The 25,511-nt window shown below is 43.1% G+C and overlaps 1 protein-coding gene across 1 annotated transcript in view; it reads right to left on the bottom strand.

The window, feature by feature from the left end:
* Positions 1-15,772: 15,772 nt before the first annotated feature.
* LOC145399102 (uncharacterized) overlaps positions 15,773-25,511 on the bottom strand; it is a 32,271-nt gene continuing 22,532 nt past the window's right edge. The window contains exons 3-5 of the mRNA XM_080271848.1: positions 16,453-16,614; positions 16,110-16,214; positions 15,773-15,962 (exon numbers count right to left, since the gene is read on the bottom strand). Coding sequence (XP_080127974.1) covers positions 15,837-15,962; positions 16,110-16,214; positions 16,453-16,614 — 393 coding nt within the window. The 3' untranslated portion in view covers positions 15,773-15,836. The remainder of the gene's footprint in view (positions 15,963-16,109; positions 16,215-16,452; positions 16,615-25,511) is intronic.

Below are 25,511 nucleotides of genomic sequence, written 5' to 3' on the forward strand. Positions count from 1 at the left end.
AGGGAGAAAGGGAAGTAAGAAAACAAACGCCCAGCCGGAACTTGGACTAAATAAGGAAAGATGACAAAGGAAGGTTGAATGTGTGGTGTGCACCTGATGGGGGAGAGGGGAGGACGGTAATAGAATGGTTTTAGCTGCACAGGAAATACAACAATGTAACAGGAAAATAGTGTTTATTGCGGGGAGAGAGAAAGAGAGAGAGAGAGAGAGAGAGAGAGAGAGAGAGAGAGAGAGAGAGCAGTGGGTTATTGTGCTTCATCATGGTGGTGGAGGGTGAGCGTGGTGGCGGAGGGAGAGGGTAGTGATGGAGAGTGAGGGTGGTGATGGGCTGAGGGAAATGGGAGGTAACGATGATAATAGGATGGTGATGACGATGGTATAGTGAGGGTGGTGGAGGTGAGGTGGTGGTGATGGGGGTAAGAAGATTGGTGGTGGGGTTGAGGGTAGTGGTGGGGATGATGGTGGGAATGTAGAGGGAGAGAATTATGGTGGTGGGGATGAGAAAGGGTTGTAGGAGTTGGGATGGGGGTATCGGTAAGGATGGTGATGGGGGTGAGAAGGGTTTTATTGAGAATAAGGGTGAGCGTAGTGGTGTCGGTGGGGTGAAGGCGATTTTGAGATGAGGTGGTTTGAGGGTTCTGTGTGTGTAGGGGGGGGGGGATGAGGGCACTTGTTGGATGAGGGTAGAGCATAAAACAACAAATGGCTGTCATTTGTTTTAGGGTTACATAGATAGGTGATAAAAGATTTATTTAGCTTTAATACGTTCGTGTGTTAACCACTGCCTGGATGTAAGTTTTTGTAAATTATGGGTGTAAGAACGAAGCTTATTCTAGCTCCCTCCCTTCCCCGAATGTCCAGCGTTTCCCTCACTCCTTTGCTGGTTATGTCACCGAGATGAACATGAGAAACCAAAGACAAACAGCACTTTGTTAAAATTTTCTTCCACTTTATTTAAGTTATGGGACAGAGAGTCAGTTGCAAAAGTTGTCGATGTAATTGCCTGAGTACTGACAGTAATAAGAAAAACATATTCTAAAGCCGTCTGTGATCGCGAGCCCAAAGTTGTCTGGGAAGCCTTATGACGAAACTTCAAATGCGACTGCACATTATTTTACTGGAGCATAACCTACAAAACAACTCCAGCACCATTACTGTACGAGTGTGACTACTCATAACAATTCATACAAACTCCCTACCACAAAGGTAAGTGTGTGTGTGTGTGTGTGTGTGTGTGTGTGTGTGTGTGTGTGTGTAATTCACCGGGTCGGTCATGATCACTTGATGGTCGTGATCGTCAGCTTTTTACCCTCCCGGAAGGGAGCTGAGAGCTCATATAGTCCGATCTAAGGGTAAGGCTGTGACCTTCACACACGCACACACCCGTCCCCTTGCGCAAGGGGGACAGTAACCACCCACTTCGTCAGTGAAACTTTTCGCAACCTGAGCGAGGCGCGAACTCCCGTTCACCAGTTGGCAAGCGAGAACGTTACCACTGCACCAGCGAGTGTGTGTGTGTGTGTGTGTGTGTGTGTGTGTGTGTGTGTGTGTGTGTGTTAATGAATGAATTTGCATGCACTCCACATTTGAATATTTGCAGTCATATATACATTAACTGCTTAATATTGCTTCTCAGTTATTTAAGTGATTCCCGTAAGCACATCGGCTTCATAACTGTAGATTTTATAATTGGAAAGTCCGTATAGATTTTATGTACTGTATATCCGCAAAGCCATACTAACTATTATTATCCACTTATCTGCATTTTAGCTTGCCACTTCTGCGCCAACACACCGTCACCCGTTACCCCTCTCCTCATACCCTCTCATACACCCACCCCCGCCTCCATAAACACAGGGATCGTTAATGATATCGTGACAGGTGCGTTGACTTCACAAGGTTCACTCTCGGGGCTTCGAATTCGTGGACAGATTTTTAGCGTAGAAATATCCCTGGGTGACTGTACATGGCCATGTGCTCTATGCTTTGCGGTGTAGGAAACATAATGCGTTAGAAATATATAAATTAGGATTGATCTACACTGAGTGGCAATTTCTATCTATCTATCTATTGCCAGACGCCTCAATCCCGTTCGGGGTTGCCACAAACAAATCGACTCCACGTCGACCTGTCCCCCGCCATTTCACTGCCCTGCTTCCAACTCACACCCCCCTCTCTCATATACCTCTTCACCCCATCCCTCCATCTCATCCTCGGCCTCACCCTCCCTCTCCCCCCCTCCACCTCACTCACATACACTCTCTTCGTCAGTCTTTCACCCTCCATCCTCTCCACATGGCCAAACCACCTCAGTGTATTCCTCCTAACGCTTCCTATCACATCCACATCCACACCACAATGCTCCTCTATATCCTCATTTGTCAGCCTATCTCTCCATGTGACTCCACAGGCTCCTCTTAAATAACTCATTTCCATTGCTCTCACTCTTGATTTGTGTCCTTCCAGCAACGTCCAAGCTTCACTTCCATACGTTAGAGTTGGTATCACAATACTGTCATGTAGTAACTTTTTCACTTCCATGCTCACTTCCCTATTTCTAATCACTGCTTTCAAGAAACCAGCAACCTTTCTTCCCTGCTTTACCCTTTCAAGAACTTCACCCTCCAAACCTCCATCCTTACTCATCACACTACCCAAGTACTGAAACGTACTCACATTTTCCAGTTCCTCACCATCCAACCCGCTGTACATTCACTGATTTCACCTCTCTCAAAGAACATCATTTTACTCTTCCCTACATTCACCTTTAGATTCCATTTCTTACACACTCTCTCAAACTCATCCACCAAGCCTTGCAGCTCCCCTTCGTCTTCAACCAACAACACAGTATCATCTGCAAACAGTACAGGGAGTTTCCAAACACTACCCAATTTGATTCATAGATTTAGGCCTACAACTCTTTTGAAGAAGAAATGCTTAGCTTCATGACACTGCAATCGTTTGCAAACAATTTTATGACCATTACCTTTCGTATATAGTTCGACCTGTTTCCTGTGAAGTGTTTTTTGACTTCCACATTATCATATCCTTCGGAGATTTTGCATACTTGAATTAAATTTCTAGTCGTCTGCAGCTATAGGTCATTCCCTTTGACTCGGGGGAGATTATCGTCCTTTTGTAACCTATTTCACGTAGCTTAAAGACAGAATGAAACAACACTAAGGCTGTGCATCCTTTCCATTACACTTCCTCTCGACCAGCACCATATTCAAGAGTTAATCTCTTGTTACACTGCAAGATATGCAGATGTTGCTCTTCTAAACATTCCTCTATCTATCTATTGCCAGACGCCTCAATCCCGTTTGGGGTGGCCACAAACAAAACATTCCTCATGTAGTTTATTTCTGTAGGTATAATTTTTGTCACTTCACCTTACGGTCTCAAACTTCTCCATACCTGTTTTGTAATAGATGATCAGAACTGTTTATAATATTCTAAGTGTGAGTAGGCTACACGTAAATGGGAGTTATATAAGGTGAGGATGATATTTTCTAATTTATAATGAAATACTTTATACTGTATATGAATCCAATTTTTTTTTTTTTTTTTTTGGGGGGGGAGACTTCCTTAACAGTTTCTGTACATAATTTTCTTGGTTTCAAGTAATTTATGATTACCATTTCTGTGTCTTTTTCGTGGGCTGCATTATTAAGTTGGATGTAATTCAAAGAAGAGCTAACTTTTCCATTTTTGCTTTCAGTGTTCAGCATTTACAAATACTTCAGTCAGTCTGCCATTTTTTTTTTTTTTTTAACCAACTCAACTGTTGGTAAAGATTTCTCTAAATAGCCTGCCTTCGTAAAGATGTGTCTGTTGCTGGCTTTTGCATCATCATCCAATTTGGATATTTCACAAAAACAAGCCTTCGTCAGTATCATTTTGTGTGTGTGTGTGTGTGTGTGTGTGTGTGTGTGTGTGTGTGTGTGTGTGTGTGTGTGTGTGTCTGTGTGTCTGTGTGTGTGTGTCCGACTCTGGCCATAGGCATCGCAGCTTGTTCCCAAGGCCCAGTAGTCCTCCTACATACCATACACCTACACATCTCACCATTTCGGCTTTAACACCCACTGTCTATACTGAATAACTGCTACAGCTGTCTCACACAGGTGGAGGTGATGGATGACGGTGATGGTAGTGGAGCTGGTGAGGTGATGTGGTAGTGGTGGTGATGGAGATGGTGGTGGTGTGATAAGTGTGGTGGAGGTGGAGGCTGTGAGGTTGTGGTGGTGGAGATGGTGGGGGTGAGCAGTGGTGGGATGAGGAAGGAGTGGTGATGGTGGAGGTGGTGAGGTGGTGATGGGATGAGGGTGGTGGTGGTGAGTTGAGGTGGTGGTGGTGGGGTGATGGTGATGGTGGCGATGACGGGTTGAGGGTGCGTTTGATAAAGAGTGGTGCTAGGCTGATTGTGGTAGTGGTGGGTGAGTGTGATGGTGGTCGAGGATGGTGGTGAGGTGAGTGGTGGTGGTAGGGATAGTGTGGTGAAGGTGGTGGTCATCTGAGTGTGATGTTGGAGTGAAATTGTTGACGGTGAGGTTCGTGGTGAGGTGAGAGTGGTGCTGAGTGTGTGTGACGGTGGTGGGGTGAAGGTGTTGAAATGAATGTAAAGAGAGGAGACAGACTTTCTTGTATTCTTCGTTTTATAAATACAGTCATGGATGAGAGAATGTAGAATTAAGTCTTGAAATTTGTGAATAAACTTTTAGCACAGTTTCTTGGCAACATACAAAAATTTCAGCAAAACTTGCTTGTTTTATCAGAATACAGATTAAACTATCCTAGGTGTGTGCCGTAATGCTGCATTTTGCCTAATATTAATACAAATACTACTATACAGATCACAGACAATAAAGTAAAAGCCAACGAACCCTCTTAAGTTTATTGTAAAGGTTACATAACATAACACCAGGCTCTATATTGTTTTGTACTGATAGTACGAGATTTTCGATATCGTTTTACAATTCAGTTCTGTAAAAGTAGACAAAATGATACCATAGACCACTCCTCAAAACAACTGTGCTGAAAATACTGTTTGGAGGGGCAGTTCTTACAAATAGTTACTGATAATATGAAAGTCAAAATCACATGAAATAATTATTCATTTTGCTTTATTCCCTCTTTTGATTTCATAAGAGTTAAATGCATAAGAAACTCCAAGAATTAATTCCAAGTATGAATAAGTTCATGTACACACACACACACACACACACACACACACACACACACACACACACACACACACACACACACACACACACACACACACACACACACACACACTCACACAGTTAATTAGTTACCTAGTTAGCTTAGTGACATCATCCCTTGCATATTTCAGCACACATACACAAAATATGCAATATTTTGTCCACAGACATGCCATTTCCAATTTAACATATGTATGGTCAGTATAGTACAGTCTCCAGCAAAAACAGAGCGACCGGCTCGACGAGCAGGTTGGTATATGTGGCACCACCACACCCCCAGTTTCAACCCCTCCCCACCCTCGCCTCGTTCCCATTCATTCTCCTACCCTCCACCCTTCCCACATCCAAGGGCACGAGAGTAAAGTAAGGTCTATTCGCATTGTCTCAACCACTCTTCGGTCATCCTGTGGTCCTGGGAAATAATGGTTTTGTTATGATAACGAAGAAAAGAAACATATTACATAGTGTTTCACTCCATAGTATAGTTATTTATACATCACGATCTGCATGCAGGGTGATCTAAAATAGTAGTATATTCGTATGATAGGGAGGTCTGTAATCATACAATTTATCATTTTGACAGTTGTGGACATTTGTGCCGGGAGGGGGTTGGTGATACCTAATACCCTCCTCAGGCACAAAATGATCCACAGGTATACATGGCGCGTGATGAGAAGGGTGGGTGGTGAACTGAATATGAAAGGAAGGCAATGATTGATTATGTGTGTCTGGATGAAAGAATGCGAAGATGTGAAATGGATGCAAGAGCTGATAGAGGTTGGGGGAGTGGACTTTCTGACCACTACTTGGTGGTGGCCAGAATCAAGATCCAAGTAAGATGGAGAAATAGAAGAAGGGAAGGACGGGAGGAAGGAGTAGTTGCAAGGAGAGTGGAAAGGTTACAAGAGGATGAGAAAAATGAAAAATATAAGAGAGAAGTGGAGGAACGATTGGGTAAATATGAACTGGAGCAAATGGGGGACGTGGAAGGTCTGTGCAAGATATTCACAGAAGAAATATGTGCAGCATGTAAGGTGGTGTGTGGGGTGAAGAGAAGATGGAAGGGGGTGCAAGGAACAGAATGGTGGAATGAAGAGGTGAGAGAGGGTGTGGCACAAAAGAAGAAAGCATACAATGAGTGGATGAGAAATAAGGACGTGGAAGAAGTTGAGAGGCGGAAGAGAGAGTTATATGTAGAAAGGAAGAGAGAGGTGAAAAGATTAGTAAGACAGAGTAAGAAGAGGGTGGATGAGGAATTTGGAAGGAATTTGAGTGTAAAGTGGAGGAACTGTAAGAAAATGTTCTGGAAAGAGGTGAAGAGAGTAAGACAGGGTGGTAGTGAAGTTAGTAGGGGAGTGAAAGGTAAAAATGGTAGATTACTAGTGGAGATGGGAGAAAATGTGAGCAGATGGAGAGAACACTTGAAGGAATTGTTGAACATAGAGAATGGAAGTAATGCGAGTATAAGTGGCTGGGAAATGGCTGGGAGAAGGAGGGATGTGAGAAGACAGGAAGAAATCAGTAGGATAGAAGTTGTGGAAGCAATGAAGAAAGTGAAATTGGGGAAATCCCAGGGAATTGATGGAGTGTGTGTTGAATGCTGAAGCATGGGGGAGAGATAGTAGTAGAATGGATGTGGCAGATGTGCTGATTGGCCTGGGAGGATGGTAGAGTCCCGGAGGATTGGAAGTCAGGTATAATTATTCCCGTGTACAAAGGAAAAGGAGAAAAAGAAGTGTGTGGTAATCATAGGGGCATTTGTTTTCTTAGTGTAATAGGAAAAGTGTATGGTAGGACACTTATTGACAGTGTTAGGGAAATAACAGAGGAATTAGTTGGAGAACAATAGGGAGGCTTTAGGAAGGGAAGAGGTTGTGTAGATCAGATATTCATTCTTAGACCTTTAGTGGAAAAGTTTCTGGAGAAGGGAAAGAAGTTGTATGCGGCCTTCATGGTTCTGGAGAAAGCATATGACAGGGTGGATAGACAAAGATTGTGGAAAGTATTATGAATATGTGAAGTAAATGGAAAGTTGTTGAATGCTGTGAAGAGTATGTATGATGGTGCTAAGGCTGCAGTGCTTGTGGATGGTGAACTGAATGAATTTTTCTCTTTGAAGGTTGGGTTGAAACAGGGATGTGTCATGTCTCCATGGTTGTTCAATCTGTACATGGATGGGGTAAAAAAAGAGATAGAAGGTAGGGCAGTGGATGTTGGAGTGGCCCTAATGAGAGAGGGTAGTGTTTGGAAACTCCCTGTACTGTTGTTTGCAGATGATACTGTGTTGTTGAGTGAAGACGAAAGGGAGCCGCAAGGCTTGGTGGATGAGTTTGGGAGAGTGTGTAAGAAACGGAATCTAAATGTGAATGTAGGGAAGAGTAAAGTGATGGTCTTTGAGAGAAGTGAAATCAGTGAATGACAGTGAGGCTGGATGGTGAGGAAATGCAAAATGTGAGTGCGTTTAAGTACTTGGGTAGTGTGATGAGTTAAGATGGAAATTTAAAGGGTGAACTGCTTGAAAAAGTACAGCAAGAAAGAAAGGTTGCTGGTTCCTTGAAAGCAGTGATAAGAAACAGGGAAGTGAGCATGGAAGTGAAAAAGTTACTACATGACAGTATTGTGATACCAACTCTAACGTATGGAAGTGAAGCTTGGACGTTGTTGGAAGGACACAAATCAGGAGTGAGAGCAATGGAAATGAGTTATTTAACAAGAGCCTGTGGAGTCACATGGATAGACAGGCTGACAAATGAGGATATAAAGGAGCATTGTGGTGTGGATGTGGATGTGATAGGAAGCGTTAGGAGGAATACACTGAGGTGGTTTGGCCATGTGGAGAGGATGGAGGGTGAGAGACTGACGAGGAGAGTGTATGTGAGTGAGGTGGAGGGGGGAGAGGGAGAGGAAGGCTGAGGATGAGATGGAGGGATGAAGTGGAAAGGTATAAGAGAGAGGGGGGTGTGAGTTGGGAGCAGGACAGTGAGATGGCGGGGAACAGGGCGACGTGGAGGCGATTTGTTTGTGGCCACCCCGTACGGGATTGGGGCGTCTGGCAATAGACAGACAGACAGACAGACAGTTGTATCCAGTCAGTGTGTAACATTAAACAGCTGGAAGCTATAAGTAGATGTTTTTAGTGGTAGGTGGTGTGCTCCTTCCCTTACTCGACATAATCACTGTTACTTTACAAACTCTGTTATAGGTCAGTACCATTAGTTACTACTAATACCTCACGTGTGATAATAGCAAAGTGTTGCTGATAAGTAAAAGACATGATCAGTAATATCTTGGTTATTGATGTCTTAGTACATGTTATCGGATAACGTTGGGCAACAGGGACTGGATGACAGTTTGTCTGGTGGTTAAGCCGAGGCCATGACGTGGTTGCTGGCATTACCAAAGGTCAGTCAATATTAAGACGCCATTCATTGCTGCTGACAGTGTTATAAGTATCAAGGTCAATTTCATACACAGGACAGCCAACAGTAGAGTGAGCCGCGTGGTGTGCTGACCCCGTACACACCATACAACCAGGGTCGGATTACCAGGTAAAAGGAAAATGAGCAACTGCCTACCAGGCCACGGCCTGTCACAGGCCATCCAGACTTCCAAAGCGAAATAAATATACGTTTTGGGCGTCCAAATAAGTGTCATCATCCATCAGGCCTTCAAAAACGGCCATTATTATGGCATCTCAAAATTTCACTGGAAATAACGGAAAAAAGAGATCTATATGTTGCAGGCCAACCGTCTGCCTTGCCTACCAGGCAACAGCAGGGTTAATCCGGCCCTGCATACAACCAACCCCCTCCACCCATTGCCTCAGCCACTTATCGCCACTCAGTCCAGCAAGGGACCCGCCACCTCCTCATAACAATATGAGAAATATAACCTTGCCTTATTTAGTTATAACTGCAATAGGGTGTAATTTGCGATTCACACGTTTATAACAAGGCGTATTTCGAAAAAAGTAACCATTAACTAAATTGGCCGAATGGATGATCTGCATGGTAACCAAACAAACTTGTCTCGATTGCAGCTTACGCTAATCAACATTATCATGCCGTACAACAGATAATTCAGTTTGTTCGTTTTCAACGAGCACGTTATCAACAAAGGTTTGATGAGTTACAGTTCACAATGGTCAGTGTTACTTATAGCAACATAATAGACGTAGTGGTCAGGTTAACCTTATGATTATTTGCTCTTCAACTTGTGTCCTACAGTATGTCTGTTACTACTTTCCTCTGTCTCTGTGTGACCATGGTTTTTCCCATTAGCTATCGTCAGCCGAAACGTCAATTGCCTCAGAGAGGGAAGGATGTTAATATGGACAAACGGTTTTGGATACGCAAATATTTAATAAGGAAGACTAACTGACTACCGGTATATTTAAGAACACATTTTAAAACTATATGAAACAATGGGGTCAGACATTGGATTTATATGATAATGGCATGTTGTGGGTAACTGGGGGAGTGATAAGGGCCTGTCAACACCGAGTAGGACCATCCACCATCTTTGCTATCGCCCTGTTCCAGTTGCCCTACAATATCAATAACATGTGGTATTGTGATAATACTGAATATTTTACTAGAGACCTGGTGTTCTAGCCTGACTTACCCTGCAAAGTTAAAGGCTACGTTCAGACTCTAATGCATTATAATCTGCACTGGGTATCTGAGTGAATTACATTTAGAAAATTAGGTCTTACTGTGTAATGATCATTAAATATTTATTTTCCGTATCGTTGAACTATAAATATCACTATTATATTGCACAGTGGACAATATTGTAATGCACACTTCATGGTGATAATAAAGACGTGTTTATGAGCACTGGTGGAAAATACACACACACACACACACACACACACACACACACACACACACACACACACACACACACACACAATCCACCCCGGGCAGAGCCGTCGACCCCGGGCCCAACTCCTCCCTGTACCCCCACCACAACGTGTGACGGCCAGCTACCCCCCACACACACCACCGATCACTACAAACATCTACCTGTAGCTTCCAACTGTTTAATATTACACACTGACTGGATACAACCGTCAAAATGATAAATTGTATGATTACATACCTCACTATCATACGAATATATTACTATTTTATATCATCCTGCATTCAGATCGTGGTGTATAAATAACTATCTTGTGGAGTAAAACACTGTGTAATGTGTTTTTATTCGTGATCATAACAAAACCACTATTTCCCAAGACAGATGGATGATGGAAGAGATGTTGAGACAATGCGAGTAGGCATTACTTTACTCTCTTGCCCTTGGATGTGGGGAGGATGGAGGGAACAAGGCAGGGAGGCGGTGGGATGAAACTGGGGGTGTGGCGGTGCCACATATACCAACCTGCTCGTCGAGCCGGTGGCTCTTTTTTTGCTGGAGACTGTACATTACGTTAATAATGCAGGGGCAGCTGTGATAAGACAGTACTTGGTATTTTAGGATTATTTAACAATTTTGAAAATCAAATGGCCTGTAAATATTAAATGATCCAAGCCTACAAGGATGACAGAACATTACAAAAAATACTTGGCATTTTGATGCTATAATCAACACTACACATAAAATTTTAATACCTCATAAGCATACCAACATGTTTTTGGTATGTTACTATTCTCACCATGCAATGCATTTATGTCAGAAGAGTCCAACCCTGGATGACAAGGAGCCAAGAGAGGACAGTTAAAACAGAACATGTATTACACTCTCAGTACATGTACACAACCGCATTTCGGCTGGCGTACGGCTTCACCTGCCCGTCTCAATCGTAAGGTTATGACACATCATTAAACGTAATCTAGTTAACACTTGATGCTTGTAATATGGAATGAACTCCCTGTTTCTATAAGTCTGGTGTACACTAACGGTGGGGTTGAGGTTGGTTCTGTAAGTTATGTGTTGTGTAACATTAACTGGTTTGTCGTTGGTATGTGTGCTTATCCTGTCTAAAGGATCGGCGTCACAATCAAACAGTAATGCATCTCTAATAAATCTATAAGCTGGCATTTTGGTCTGTCGGCACATTTAAAACACAAAATAAAACTTTTTTTTTTTTCCATCAAGCACTTCAAATTATGACTCAAGAAATCTTCGCCTTCTTTTTCCAGTCACATAGTGGTGGATGGACTCCTGACTCGATGAGGCATATAAATACTAGTAAGTTTATGTTCTCCCTCACGCCCAACAAAAATTTGATAGTTTTGTTGTAAATTGCAGTTACTGATCCAGGGTTATCTGTAAATCAGGATTCACAGCTATACAGTAGTAAGTAGTTACAACTGCAGCAAACACACTCTGTTTGTAAACGTACTCGTATAGCATATTAATACTGACGCCACAGAACACAACATACTTATTGGTTGTTGCTTCATTTGATGTTCCATGCAGTGACAGTGCGGTGTAAGTCATTGCTTCGTCACTGAACCAAGCCCCTGGGTACAAATAACTACATGAATACTTTATTTCAGTCACACGTCCTAACAGTGAGGTTCCGTCACCATCATCACCGATTTTCAACAAGAATTTAGTTCTTTAAAATTTATTACCATTCTATAGTCTTGACTATATTCCATCACCATATTAGATCAGACACATTTCACGTGACGTTGCTAGGATCGCCGTGCCGTCCATCAACAGCAATCAGTGCAACCATCCTCAGAACCCAACTACATCAATTATTCGTTGAAAGCATCCGTATCATTAAATTTGGTCTATGGAGATACTAAAGAATACGAGTATACAGTTAGATGGTGCTCCTCTCCTCAAACCCACCGTAATTGTGACTGCTGCAGACCGTAACACATTCCTAGTACACTCATAAGTGGCCTTGATTGCAGCTCACATCACCTTTCTGCAGCCTAATGATCTGAGGACTCTAAGTAGCATGTTACGTGGGACCCTATCATAAGCTTTGCTGTAAGCTAAATACGACACACACGGTTTAGATAATCTACTCTGTACAACCTCGTCCTTGTCGTACACCCGTCTGATTTTTTGTCTGTTAGCCCATAATTTAAGTCTGTATAAGATCAGTACGTCACACATTTTTGCTAGTGTCCTTTAGAGTAAAGGTGGATGATGTCTGTTCCAGTTTTCACTCAATTAACGCCGGCGTGCCGTAGGAATCAGTTCTGGTGCCAACCTTATTCCTGGTTCATATTAATGATCTCTTATCTGTCACCCACAATCCCATCCACTCATACGCAGATGACTCAACACTCAGACACCCATTTACAAAGTCTAATATTTCTACCTCTCAACTCTGTACAGCCATCTTCATAAATCAAGACCTATCTACGATCAGTGAATGAGGACTAAACAACCTTGTCTCATTTAATGCTAGTAAAGCTAAATATATACAATTTACTAATAGACAGATATTGCCAGATTTGTACATTACCTTCAGTGCTACTAATATTCCCATCTCCAAAAGTATTGAAGTTTTTGGCTTCTCACTTAACAATGCCCTCAGCTGGACCTCTCATGTTAGATCACTTGCTAAAACGGCCTCAAGAAAACTTGGATTATTGTACAGAGTCCGTAACTTCTTCACTGATGAGCAGTTAGCTATAATTATAAGAGTCATGTGTGCTCTCAGCTTGAATATTGCTCACCCTTGTGGAATGGATGTGGAGAGGTTGCATTAAAACAAGTAGACAAAATTCAGAACAAAGCTGTTAGAATTATTAACAACCCTGCCATTGCAAATAAACTACCTCCCCTGCAAGTAAGAAGGAATGTTGCTTCCCTTGCATTATTTTACAGATATTTTTATGGCAAATGCTCAGACAAAGTTGTGTCCATGGTGCCACCTCTCCACGCCTTCCCTCGTGCTACACGGGCATCTGGTAGCGCTCATGACTGGAGTGTCACTCAGCCATATTGCAGAACTTTTGCCTATCAGAATTCTTTCATTCCCCGAACTGCATCTCTCTGGAACTCACTTCCCCAGAGTTGTTTCCCTCCAAATTTCAACCTACAGCTGTTCAAATCTAACTGTTACAGATATTTTATAAACAGAGGACACCAGTAATCTGGTGTATGGATTTTTTTTTTATTCATTAGTTTTTCCTTCCTCCGTTCTGTTATTAAAAAAAAGTATATAGTATATATGCTTCTTCCTCTGTAGTTATCATAATCTAATTTTTCACCAGTTTTAAATATTACACGCAGCTTTTTATAACACAGTTTAACGGGATAACACAAGTTAAAAAGTACAACATTAAAAAGATACTCAAAAGAATTCAAAACTAAGAAACTGGCAGGTTACAAATCAGACAAGGGCGTATACCCACATAACGCTTGCATTTGTCCATGTCCTCAAAAACCTTGTCCAGCTCTTGCAATGTAAACGGAATATCTTGCACTGGGACTGTCGGAGCAGACTATGTCAACTACATCCTGCGTCATTGTTTGCTGAGCCGGATTAAACTTTTTTTTTTTTTTTTATGCTTTCTAAACTGTTCATCTTCTGGTTCATATTCGTCGTTCAGTCAGTGTTATCGTTTCATTTAATGGATTTCCACATCAGCTTTGAGTCAATAGGGTCAACTAGTCTCTTCCACCTTGGCTGGTTCTCATACCAAGTCGTACCGTACGTCACCCCCCGTCTGAGACACCGCCGGGTTACTTAATCGACAACCTTACAATTTTCATGGGATGCTCAATATTCACACAATCATTGGTCTCGAGGTGTGTTGGTGTCATGCCCTCCATCACACTAAAATTTTAAAGTCTTCCACATCCACCACATCATGCTTGGGACTTTTTCTAAGTGATAATTACTATTCATTTGGCAAGACACACCCAGGTCCCCAGATGGTTATATTAACATTGCAGGGGTCATGTAATTCATTCCTTGTGTATTAAATGTTACCTGCAACGGTACGTGGTCCGAACCTTTAACAGTTTGGCACATACCTCTTTCACTAAGTGAACGCAACTCCTTTTCATTATATGTAAATTAATTTCTGAACTCCATATCTCACTTCGTTTAAAAGACAAGTCCCCTTTCAGGATTTTTCTATTAACCTTTAAATAGTTTGCCACAACAGTTTCACTTATTGTAAATATTCACCAGTATTAGTACATGGTTGTTTACGGTTTCATTTCACCCAGGCACAGTCATATACAGTCATCATCTCCGCTTCGATCCGAGGCACGCCCACACGAGCATGGTTTTCTATAGTCAAGAAAACAAGCATTCAGTACACCATATAATTATAGCCTATTCATAATAAGGTGAGCCATCTAGTCACGTATAACCCTCCCAACCTTATATCTGGGTATAATAACAGTCCTAATCTCATCATATCTTCAACATTAGTATCAACAAGAGATTTGAGTTATATAACTTGACAGCATACACTTAACATCATCACACCTTTCCTGTGGTGTGTGGCGGCCATTGTTTGACTTCATAGAAAACACATTAAAGCCTGGAGCACTTTTCTGATTTTTGTTTTTTTGTTCACTTCCAGCATCCATACACTGTCGTAATTTAACAAAAACTCTAAGGATATCTGGATTCTGTAACTAAACTTTTGCTCCACCAATATTCCATGAGCATAGTTTCAACTTGGTAACATCATCACAGCGCCATATACGGGAGGGTCACACGGTTCTTCCAGTCATACGCAAGTTTGACTCCTACATTCTCAGGCCTATTATTCTCTTTCTTCTCCCGTCGTGTCAGCTGCGCCATCTCCTTCCTTACTGCTGGGTATACAATTGAAAACAATGATCAACCCCCCCCCCCCCAAGTCAACGCCACATATTAAATGCTGGCGGGCAATCGAACGAACGAGACAATTAAGATTCTTTCACAACTACCCAGACACACACTGTTTTCACCACCAATAGATGACCCTGCCCAACACACGCCAGACTGGAGTTGTGGACATGAAATCGTAACATAATCTTTCTCCTACTGTGTAAGATTTTTAAAGTCACATTTTAAGAGTTATATAAGAAAACAAGATGTTTACAGCGATTCTTGATGAAAATATTTCCCTTGACTGCCGATCTGTCTATTCAAACTGGATTCTGAAGACATAATAGGGGTTTTATGAAATGGTCAGACTATCGATAAGATTCTCAAATCTTCCAATATTCATTCCGGGGTAACTGCACATATTATATTATTTTTTTTATTTGTTTTCAGTAAGATTCTCAAATCTTCCAATATTCATTCGGGGTAACTCCACATATTATATTATTTTTTTATTTGTTTTTCCTTCCTCTGCTCTGTTATTTAAATAAAAAATTTAGCTGGTCTCTGCAGCTGTGTGGTCGACATATCCAGTTACCCACATCAGTAAGCTTACAATTTGTATATTTATATCTTAGTGCTGATAGATGATATATCAGGTTTAGGAGAGATATCGATTGCAGGGGTATTACGGAACTATTGGCCTTCATTAACCCAGTCCCTGGCGGACGACTCGGATAAACAACCAATTGGCCACACTAAACATGTAATAAGATAATAATGGAAAGTATGTTGTTGGGCTGAAAGGGTTGAAGAAGTCCACATGTCTAGAGCGGTGTGGCACAAAACATAGGAAATCCTGGTCTTTACATCTTAGTGGTTTCTGTTGGCTCCTCCTCTTCATTGTTTTGACTTTGCTTGGCGCCTTTTCCGCTTTGGGTGTTGTCACTGGTACTCCCATCCGGTATATTCTTCCTCTTGAAAAATCCAGCCTGCAGGAAGAGAGTTGAAGTGACATAGAGTTGCTTAGTGGTCAGGTGAGGTTAGATCAAGTTAAGTTGGGTCAGGTTAGGTTAGGTTGCATGGGCTAATGGTTTAGACACATGAAGGATGAAAACTGATAAATATCGGTCACTGACCATGGCAAGACCGGAAGCCACAATGGTAAGGATGAGAGCGCTGGCAGCTATCACGGCCAACCAACTCCACCAGGGCAGTCGCTTCAGCACCGACACAGACACCACCTGTAGGGGCAGTCACGGTAGTCAGAAATTTCTGTAGACTACTGTACTCTGTGTTCTGAAATTTGTGCCTACCTCTACTAAATATTCGTTTTACACTGACATATTGGAACTGATTTATCTTCAGAATTATTATATTATTTAAATAACAGTAATGTATGATGTACAGTACACGTAGCCACCGAGATGTGAGTTAGAGTGGGACAAAGATTCAACCCCATCCCCACTCCCCGAAACTGACCGAGGTGCCGCCGGTGATGAAGATTTGTGTACTGGCAGTGGCAGTGATGGTGGCGGCGGTGGCAGAAGTGTCATCAGAATGTGCCAACAGCTGATACTCTTGTTCTCCCACCTCCACCACTCCCTCGGACCTCACCTCAATGAGGGTCCTACCTGTTGTGTGCTGTGGGGAACATGGTTGATATTAGGCTTTTGTTTACTCAAGGTACTGGTACATAGAGTTTACTCAAGGTGCTATGTTCCTCTGTAATTATTAACTTTGGAAAGTGAATAGGAAAACGCCACACTAATTCAGCATGAATTATGGGCATTACTTTGGCTTCCTGTAAAGAACCGGCACAACAGAAACGGGTAAGTACCATTGTTGTTTGGAATTAGCCTACAGTGCGGTACTACCGTGAGTTTGGAGTGTGGCCAACCACCCAGTAGCTGACCACACTCAGCAGTGTGGGGAGCAGAACACGTTTGCGCACTGAAATTGCGTTCAGGCAATCATAGACAAGGGGAAAAGCTCCATGTATAAAAATCGTACAAAAATCAGTAGCGGGTGGCTGATTTTATAACAGTGAACACTCAGCTGGTGTAGGTTCAAGTTGGTGCAACGGACCACGAACAAAACAAAAAAATAAATCATAATCATCATTACCATTATCATCATCCAGTCTCGTTTCCTCACCCAAAGATTTGGTGAGGTATCTCCAGAAAACAAGGAAAGAGAAAAACATAACTGAGAGAGAACTAAGCAACAGAATGCCCAAATAAATAGTCGACACACTCATCCAGTCACCGTTCAATCCCCCCGGAATCCTGACTCCACCTCAAGGGCATGTTACCCTTAAAAAAAAAAAAAAAAAAAAAAAAAAAAAGATACTACAATTAGTGCCCACCATCATGTGCAGGAATGCAAACAGAGGACTCAGAAGAACAGAGGCCAGGGTACTAACAATAGGAGAGAGAGAGAGAGAGAGAGAGAGAGAGAGAGAGAGAGAGAGAGAGAGCACTGCTTCACAGAGCGATGCTGATGGAGTCAGTGAAAGAATGAGAGCTGATGAGACAAAAAGCCGTTGACTGTACCCTATTTAACCTCTTAACCGCGGGGCGTCACTTTTGTGACGCTCGGGCGCAATGGATCATACTGCAGGGCGTCACTTTTGTGATTCTGTGTTATTTTGAATTATCCTAGGCTTTCAAGTGGTGGCTTGTATCATCTATCAGTACTGCCAATGTCCAACACTAGTCAGCACTCCAAATCTCATCTGTACTCCCATCCATTGTTGACATTTTAGCGATTTTCCCCCCTTCCTGATTCTCCTCCCTACCTCCCCTCCATTACCCTGTCCTCTCACCTCCCAGGCCGCGCTGCGCTAAGCAAATCTCCCCCAGATTTTTCCACAGATTTCATCCATTGAAATAAGCCCTATGCCCTATACTTATACAAAATAATATATACCAAAAAAAAATAAGGTAAGTGATAGTGGTATACACCAGGAATTGGCTAATTATCACCTGACAACACCTCACATGCATTCATTCGCTACATTACCATAGTAATTTCCCCTTTGAATTATGCCTTGTAATCTATGTCTGTAATAAAAATATATATCAGTAAGGAAGGGAGAAGCCTAAGTGACATTTACGTTCACCTGGAACTACCTATTTCTTTATGTATTGGTGAGATTTTCTACCAATAATTTATTAGCATGTAAGTTAGCAGCTGTCATCCTCATTGTCATTGTCAACCCTTGCCTTCTCAGATAAGCCGCGGCATTTAGTTCCTTGTCCTCCGCTGTGGTCAAAACATGTCGCACTCGCGCCCCGCCATTTCTGCCGCTTCTGAGCCCATTGCAAAGGGCCCCGTGACCTCTACACCCAGAAAAAGTCGTGAGGGAAGCAGGAAAGGACTCTGCAGTGGAACGTGAACTAGCGAAATTGTCAATGGTGATGATGGATAGTGATTTTGACCCTTCGGGGGAATCGTGTGATGAGCTGGGTGAGGAAATCGTGCCAGAAAGTGCTAGTACGAGTGCTTCAGTGTCGAAAGTTATCCCTAGCTCCAAGGGAAAGGAGCCGTTAGTGCAGCAAGGGAAGGAATTTGGGAAGGGAGTGAAAAGGAGGAGTGTTAGCCCCAGAACAATGTCCCCGCGTGACCCAGCCCGCCATGAGTCCCGAGTTGATTCACCTCCCCACTTCACTCATTTCTTCCTCTTCGTCTGCTGAATTATCTCTGGAGTCTTCATCGTTGGAGTCACCACCAGCATCAACAGTGAAGGCAGGCCGTAGAGGAAGAGGTAAATCCTGGACCAGTAAAAGTAGTGTTGCTACTAGAGTAAGTGTCATCAGAATGTGCCAACAGCTGATACTCTTGTTCTCCCACCTCCACCACTCCCTCGGACCTCACCTCAATGAGGGTCCTACCTGTTGTGTGCTGTGGGGAACATGGTTGATATTAGGCTTTTGTTTACTCAAGGTACTGGTACATAGAGTTTACTAAAGGTGCTATGTTCCTCTATAATTATTAACTTTGGAAAGTGAATAGGAAAACAACGCCACACTAATTCAGCATGAATTATGGGCATTACTTTGGCTTCCTGTAAAGAACCGGCACAACAGAAACGGGTAAGTACCATTGTTGTTTGGAATTAGCCTACAGTGCGGTACTACCGTGAGTTTGGAGTGTGGCCAACCACCCAGTAGCTGACCACACTCAGCAGTGTGGGGAGCAGAACACGTTTGTGCACTGAAATTGCGTTCAGGCAATCATAGACAAGGGGAAAAGCTCCATGTATAAAAATCGTACAAAAATCAGTAGCGGGTGGCTGATTTTATAACAGTGAACACTCAGCTGGTGTAGGTTCAAGTTGGTGCAACGGACCACGAACAAAACAAAAAAATAAATCATAATCATCATTACCATTATCATCATCCAGTCTCGTTTCCTCACCCAAAGATTTGGTGAGGTATCTCCAGAAAACAAGGAAAGAGAAAAACATAACTGAGAGAGAACTAAGCAACAGAATGCCCAAATAAATAGTCGACACACTCATCCAGTCACCGTTCAATCCCCCCGGAATCCTGACTCCACCTCAAGGGGCATTTTACCCTAAAAAAAAAAAAAAAAAAAAAAAAAAAAAAGATACTACAATTAGTGCCCACCATCATGTGCAGGAATGCAAACAGAGGACTCAGAAGAACAGAGGCCAGGGTACTAACAATAGGAGAGAGAGAGAGAGAGAGAGAGAGAGAGAGAGAGAGCACTGCTTCACAGAGCGATGCTGATGGAGTCAGTGAAAGAATGAGAGCTGATGAGACAAAAAGCCGTTGACTGTACCCTATTTAACCTCTTAACCGCGGGGCGTCACTTTTGTGACGCTCGGGCGCAATGGATCATACTGCAGGGCGTCACTTTTGTGATTCTGTGTTATTTTGAATTATCCTAGGCTTTCAAGTGGTGGCTTGTATCATCTATCAGTACTGCCAATGTCCAACACTAGTCAGCACTCCAAATCTCATCTGTACTCCCATCCATTGTTGACATTTTAGCGATTTTCCCCCCTTCCTGATTCTCCTCCCTACCTCCCCTCCATTACCCTGTCCTCTCACCTCCCAGGCCGCGCTGCGCTAAGCAAATCTTCCCCGGATTTTTCCACAGATTTCATCCATTGAAATAAGCCCTATGCCCTATACTTATACAAAATAATATATACCAAAAATAATAAGGTAAGTGATAGTGGTATACACCAGGAATTGGCTAATTATCACCTGACAACACCTCACATGCATTCATTCGCTACATTACCATAGTAATTTCCCCTTTGAATTATGCCTTGTAATCTATGTCTGTAATAAAAATATATATCAGTAAGGAAGGGAGAAGCCTAAGTGACATTTACGTTCACCTGGAACTACCTATTTCTTTATGTATTGGTGAGATTTTCTACCAATAATTTATTAGCATGTAAGTTAGCAGCTGTCATCCTCATTGTCATTGTCAACCCTTGCCTTCTCAGATAAGCCGCGGCATTTAGTTCCTTGTCCTCCGCTGTGGTCAAAACATGTCGCACTCGCGCCCCGCCATTTCTGCCGCTTCTGAGCCCATTGCAAAGGGCCCCGTGACCTCTACACCCAGAAAAGTCGTGAGGGAAGCAGGAAAGGACTCTGCAGTGGAACGTGAACTAGCGAAATTGTCAATGGTGATGATGGATAGTGATTTTGACCCTTCGGGGGAATCGTGTGATGAGCTGGGTGAGGAAATCGTGCCAGAAAGTGCTAGTACGAGTGCTTCAGTGTCGAAAGTTATCCCTAGCTCCAAGGGAAAGGAGCCGTTAGTGCAGCAAGGGAAGGAATTTGGGAAGGGAGTGAAAAGGAGGAGTGTTAGCCCCAGAACAATGTCCCCGCGTGACCCAGCCCGCCATGAGTCCCGAGTTGATTCACCTCCCCACTTCACTCATTTCTTCCTCTTCGTCTGCTGAATTATCTCTGGAGTCTTCATCGTTGGAGTCACCACCAGCATCAACAGTGAAGGCAGGCCGTAGAGGAAGAGGTAAATCCTGGACCAGTAAAAGTAGTGTTGCTACTAGAGTAAGTGTCATCAGAATGTGCCAACAGCTGATACTCTTGTTCTCCCACCTCCACCACTCCCTCGGACCTCACCTCAATGAGGGTCCTACCTGTTGTGTGCTGTGGGGAACATGGTTGATATTAGGCTTTTGTTTACTCAAGGTACTGGTACATAGAGTTTACTAAAGGTGCTATGTTCCTCTATAATTATTAACTTTGGAAAGTGAATAGGAAAACAACGCCACACTAATTCAGCATGAATTATGGGCATTACTTTGGCTTCCTGTAAAGAACCGGCACAACAGAAACGGGTAAGTACCATTGTTGTTTGGAATTAGCCTACAGTGCGGTACTACCGTGAGTTTGGAGTGTGGCCAACCACCCAGTAGCTGACCACACTCAGCAGTGTGGGGAGCAGAACACGTTTGCGCACTGAAATTGCGTTCAGGCAATCATAGACAAGGGGAAAAGCTCCATGTATAAAAATCGTACAAAAATCAGTAGCGGGTGGCTGATTTTATAACAGTGAACACTCAGCTGGTGTAGGTTCAAGTTGGTGCAACGGACCACGAACAAAACAAAAAAATAAATCATAATCATCATTACCATTATCATCATCCAGTCTCGTTTCCTCACCCAAAGATTTGGTGAGGTATCTCCAGAAAACAAGGAAAGAGAAAAACAACTGAGAGAGAACTAAGCAACAGAATGCCCAAATAAATAGTCGACACACTCATCCAGTCACCGTTCAATCCCCCCGGAATCCTGACTCCACCTCAAGGGCATGTTACCCTTAAAAAAAAAAAAAAAAAAAAAAAAAAAGATACTACAATTAGTGCCCACCATCATGTGCAGGAATGCAAACAGAGGACTCAGAAGAACAGAGGCCAGGGTACTAACAATAGGAGAGAGAGAGAGAGAGAGAGAGAGAGAGAGAGCACTGCTTCACAGAGCGATGCTGATGGAGTCAGTGAAAGAATGAGAGCTGATGAGACAAAAAGCCGTTGACTGTACCCTATTTAACCTCTTAACCGCGGGGCGTCACTTTTGTGACGCTCGGGCGCAATGGATCATACTGCAGGGCGTCACTTTTGTGATTCTGTGTTATTTTGAATTATCCTAGGCTTTCAAGTGGTGGCTTGTATCATCTATCAGTACTGCCAATGTCCAACACTAGTCAGCACTCCAAATCTCATCTGTACTCCCATCCATTGTTGACATTTTAGCGATTTTCCCCCCTTCCTGATTCTCCTCCCTACCTCCCCTCCATTACCCTGTCCTCTCACCTCCCAGGCCGCGCTGCGCTAAGCAAATCTCCCCCAGATTTTTCCACAGATTTCATCCATTGAAATAAGCCCTATGCCCTATACTTATACAAAATAATATATACCAAAAAAAAATAAGGTAAGTGATAGTGGTATACACCAGGAATTGGCTAATTATCACCTGACAACACCTCACATGCATTCATTCGCTACATTACCATAGTAATTTCCCCTTTGAATTATGCCTTGTAATCTATGTCTGTAATAAAAATATATATCAGTAAGGAAGGGAGAAGCCTAAGTGACATTTACGTTCACCTGGAACTACCTATTTCTTTATGTATTGGTGAGATTTTCTACCAATAATTTATTAGCATGTAAGTTAGCAGCTGTCATCCTCATTGTCATTGTCAACCCTTGCCTTCTCAGATAAGCCGCGGCATTTAGTTCCTTGTCCTCCGCTGTGGTCAAAACATGTCGCACTCGCGCCCCGCCATTTCTGCCGCTTCTGAGCCCATTGCAAAGGGCCCCGTGACCTCTACACCCAGAAAAAGTCGTGAGGGAAGCAGGAAAGGACTCTGCAGTGGAACGTGAACTAGTGGAATTGTCAATGGTGATGATGGATAGTGATTTTGACCCTTCGGGGAATCGTGTGATGAGTCGGGTGAGGAAATCGTGCCAGAAAGTGCTAGTACGAATGCTTCAGTTTCGAAAGTTATCCCTAGCTCCAAGAGAAAGGAGCCGTTAGTGCAGCAAGGGGAGGAATTTGGGAAGGGAGTGAAAAGGAGGAGTGTTAGCCCCAGAACAATGTCCCCGCGTGACCCAGCCCGCCATGAGTCCCGAGTTGATTCACCTCCCCACTTCACTCATTTCTTCCTCTTCGTCTGCTGAATTATCTCTGGAGTCTTCATCGTTGGAGTCACCACCAGCATCAACAGTGAAGGCAGGCCGTAGAGGAAGAGGTAAATCCTGGACCAGTAAAAGTAGTGTTGCTACTAGAGTAAGTGTCATCAGAATGTGCCAACAGCTGATACTCTTGTTCTCCCACCTCCACCACTCCCTCGGACCTCACCTCAATGAGGGTCCTACCTGTTGTGTGCTGTGGGGAACATGGTTGATATTAGGCTTTTGTTTACTCAAGGTACTGGTACATAGAGTTTACTAAAGGTGCTATGTTCCTCTATAATTATTAACTTTGGAAAGTGAATAGGAAAACAACGCCACACTAATTCAGCATGAATTATGGGCATTACTTTGGCTTCCTGTAAAGAACCGGCACAACAGAAACGGGTAAGTACCATTGTTGTTTGGAATTAGCCTACAGTGCGGTACTACCGTGAGTTTGGAGTGTGGCCAACCACCCAGTAGCTGACCACACTCAGCAGTGTGGGGAGCAGAACACGTTTGCGCACTGAAATTGCGTTCAGGCAATCATAGACAAGGGGAAAAGCTCCATGTATAAAAATCGTACAAAAATCAGTAGCGGGTGGCTGATTTTATAACAGTGAACACTCAGCTGGTGTAGGTTCAAGTTGGTGCAACGGACCACGAACAAAACAAAAAAATAAATCATAATCATCATTACCATTATCATCATCCAGTCTCGTTTCCTCACCCAAAGATTTGGTGAGGTATCTCCAGAAAACAAGGAAAGAGAAAAACATAACTGAGAGAGAACTAAACAACAGAATGCCCAAATAAATAGTCGACACACTCATCCCGTCACCGTTCAATCCCCCGGAATCCTGACTCCACCTCAAGGGCACGTTACCCTTAAAAAAAAAAAAAAAAAAAAAAAAAAAAAAAAAAAAAAAGATAAAACAATTAGTGCCCACCATCATGTGCAGGAATGCAAACAGAGGACTCAGAAGAACAGAGGCCAGGGTACTAACAATAGGAGAGAGAGAGAGAGAGAGAGAGAGAGAGAGAGAGCACTGCTTCACAGAGCGATGCTGATGGAGTCAGTGAAAGAATGAGAGCTGATGAGACAAAAAGCCGTTGACTGTACCCTATTTAACCTCTTAACCGCGGGGCGTCACTTTTGTGACGCTCGGGCGCAATGGATCATACTGCAGGGCGTCACTTTTGTGATTCTGTGTTATTTTGAATTATCCTAGGCTTTCAAGTGGTGGCTTGTATCATCTATCAGTACTGCCAATGTCCAACACTAGTCAGCACTCCAAATCTCATCTGTACTCCCATCCATTGTTGACATTTTAGCGATTTTCCCCCCTTCCTGATTCTCCTCCCTACCTCCCCTCCATTACCCTGTCCTCTCACCTCCCAGGCCGCGCTGCGCTAAGCAAATCTCCCCCAGATTTTTCCACAGATTTCATCCATTGAAATAAGCCCTATGCCCTATACTTATACAAAATAATATATACCAAAAAAAAATAAGGTAAGTGATAGTGGTATACACCAGGAATTGGCTAATTATCACCTGACAACACCTCACATGCATTCATTCGCTACATTACCATAGTAATTTCCCCTTTGAATTATGCCTTGTAATCTATGTCTGTAATAAAAATATATATCAGTAAGGAAGGGAGAAGCCTAAGTGACATTTACGTTCACCTGGAACTACCTATTTCTTTATGTATTGGTGAGATTTTCTACCAATAATTTATTAGCATGTAAGTTAGCAGCTGTCATCCTCATTGTCATTGTCAACCCTTGCCTTCTCAGATAAGCCGCGGCATTTAGTTCCTTGTCCTCCGCTGTGGTCAAAACATGTCGCACTCGCGCCCCGCCATTTCTGCCGCTTCTGAGCCCATTGCAAAGGGCCCCGTGACCTCTACACCCAGAAAAAGTCGTGAGGGAAGCAGGAAAGGACTCTGCAGTGGAACGTGAACTAGCGAAATTGTCAATGGTGATGATGGATAGTGATTTTGACCCTTCGGGGGAATCGTGTGATGAGCTGGGTGAGGAAATCGTGCCAGAAAGTGCTAGTACGAGTGCTTCAGTGTCGAAAGTTATCCCTAGCTCCAAGGGAAAGGAGCCGTTAGTGCAGCAAGGGAAGGAATTTGGGAAGGGAGTGAAAAGGAGGAGTGTTAGCCCCAGAACAATGTCCCCGCGTGACCCAGCCCGCCATGAGTCCCGAGTTGATTCACCTCCCCACTTCACTCATTTCTTCCTCTTCGTCTGCTGAATTATCTCTGGAGTCTTCATCGTTGGAGTCACCACCAGCATCAACAGTGAAGGCAGGCCGTAGAGGAAGAGGTAAATCCTGGACCAG

Source organism: Coenobita brevimanus, chromosome 47 (assembly GCF_032717465.1).
Source record: "Coenobita brevimanus isolate Jiangsu-jjx chromosome 47, ASM3271746v2, whole genome shotgun sequence".
In the NCBI taxonomy this organism is placed as follows: Eukaryota; Metazoa; Arthropoda; class Malacostraca; order Decapoda; family Coenobitidae; genus Coenobita; species Coenobita brevimanus.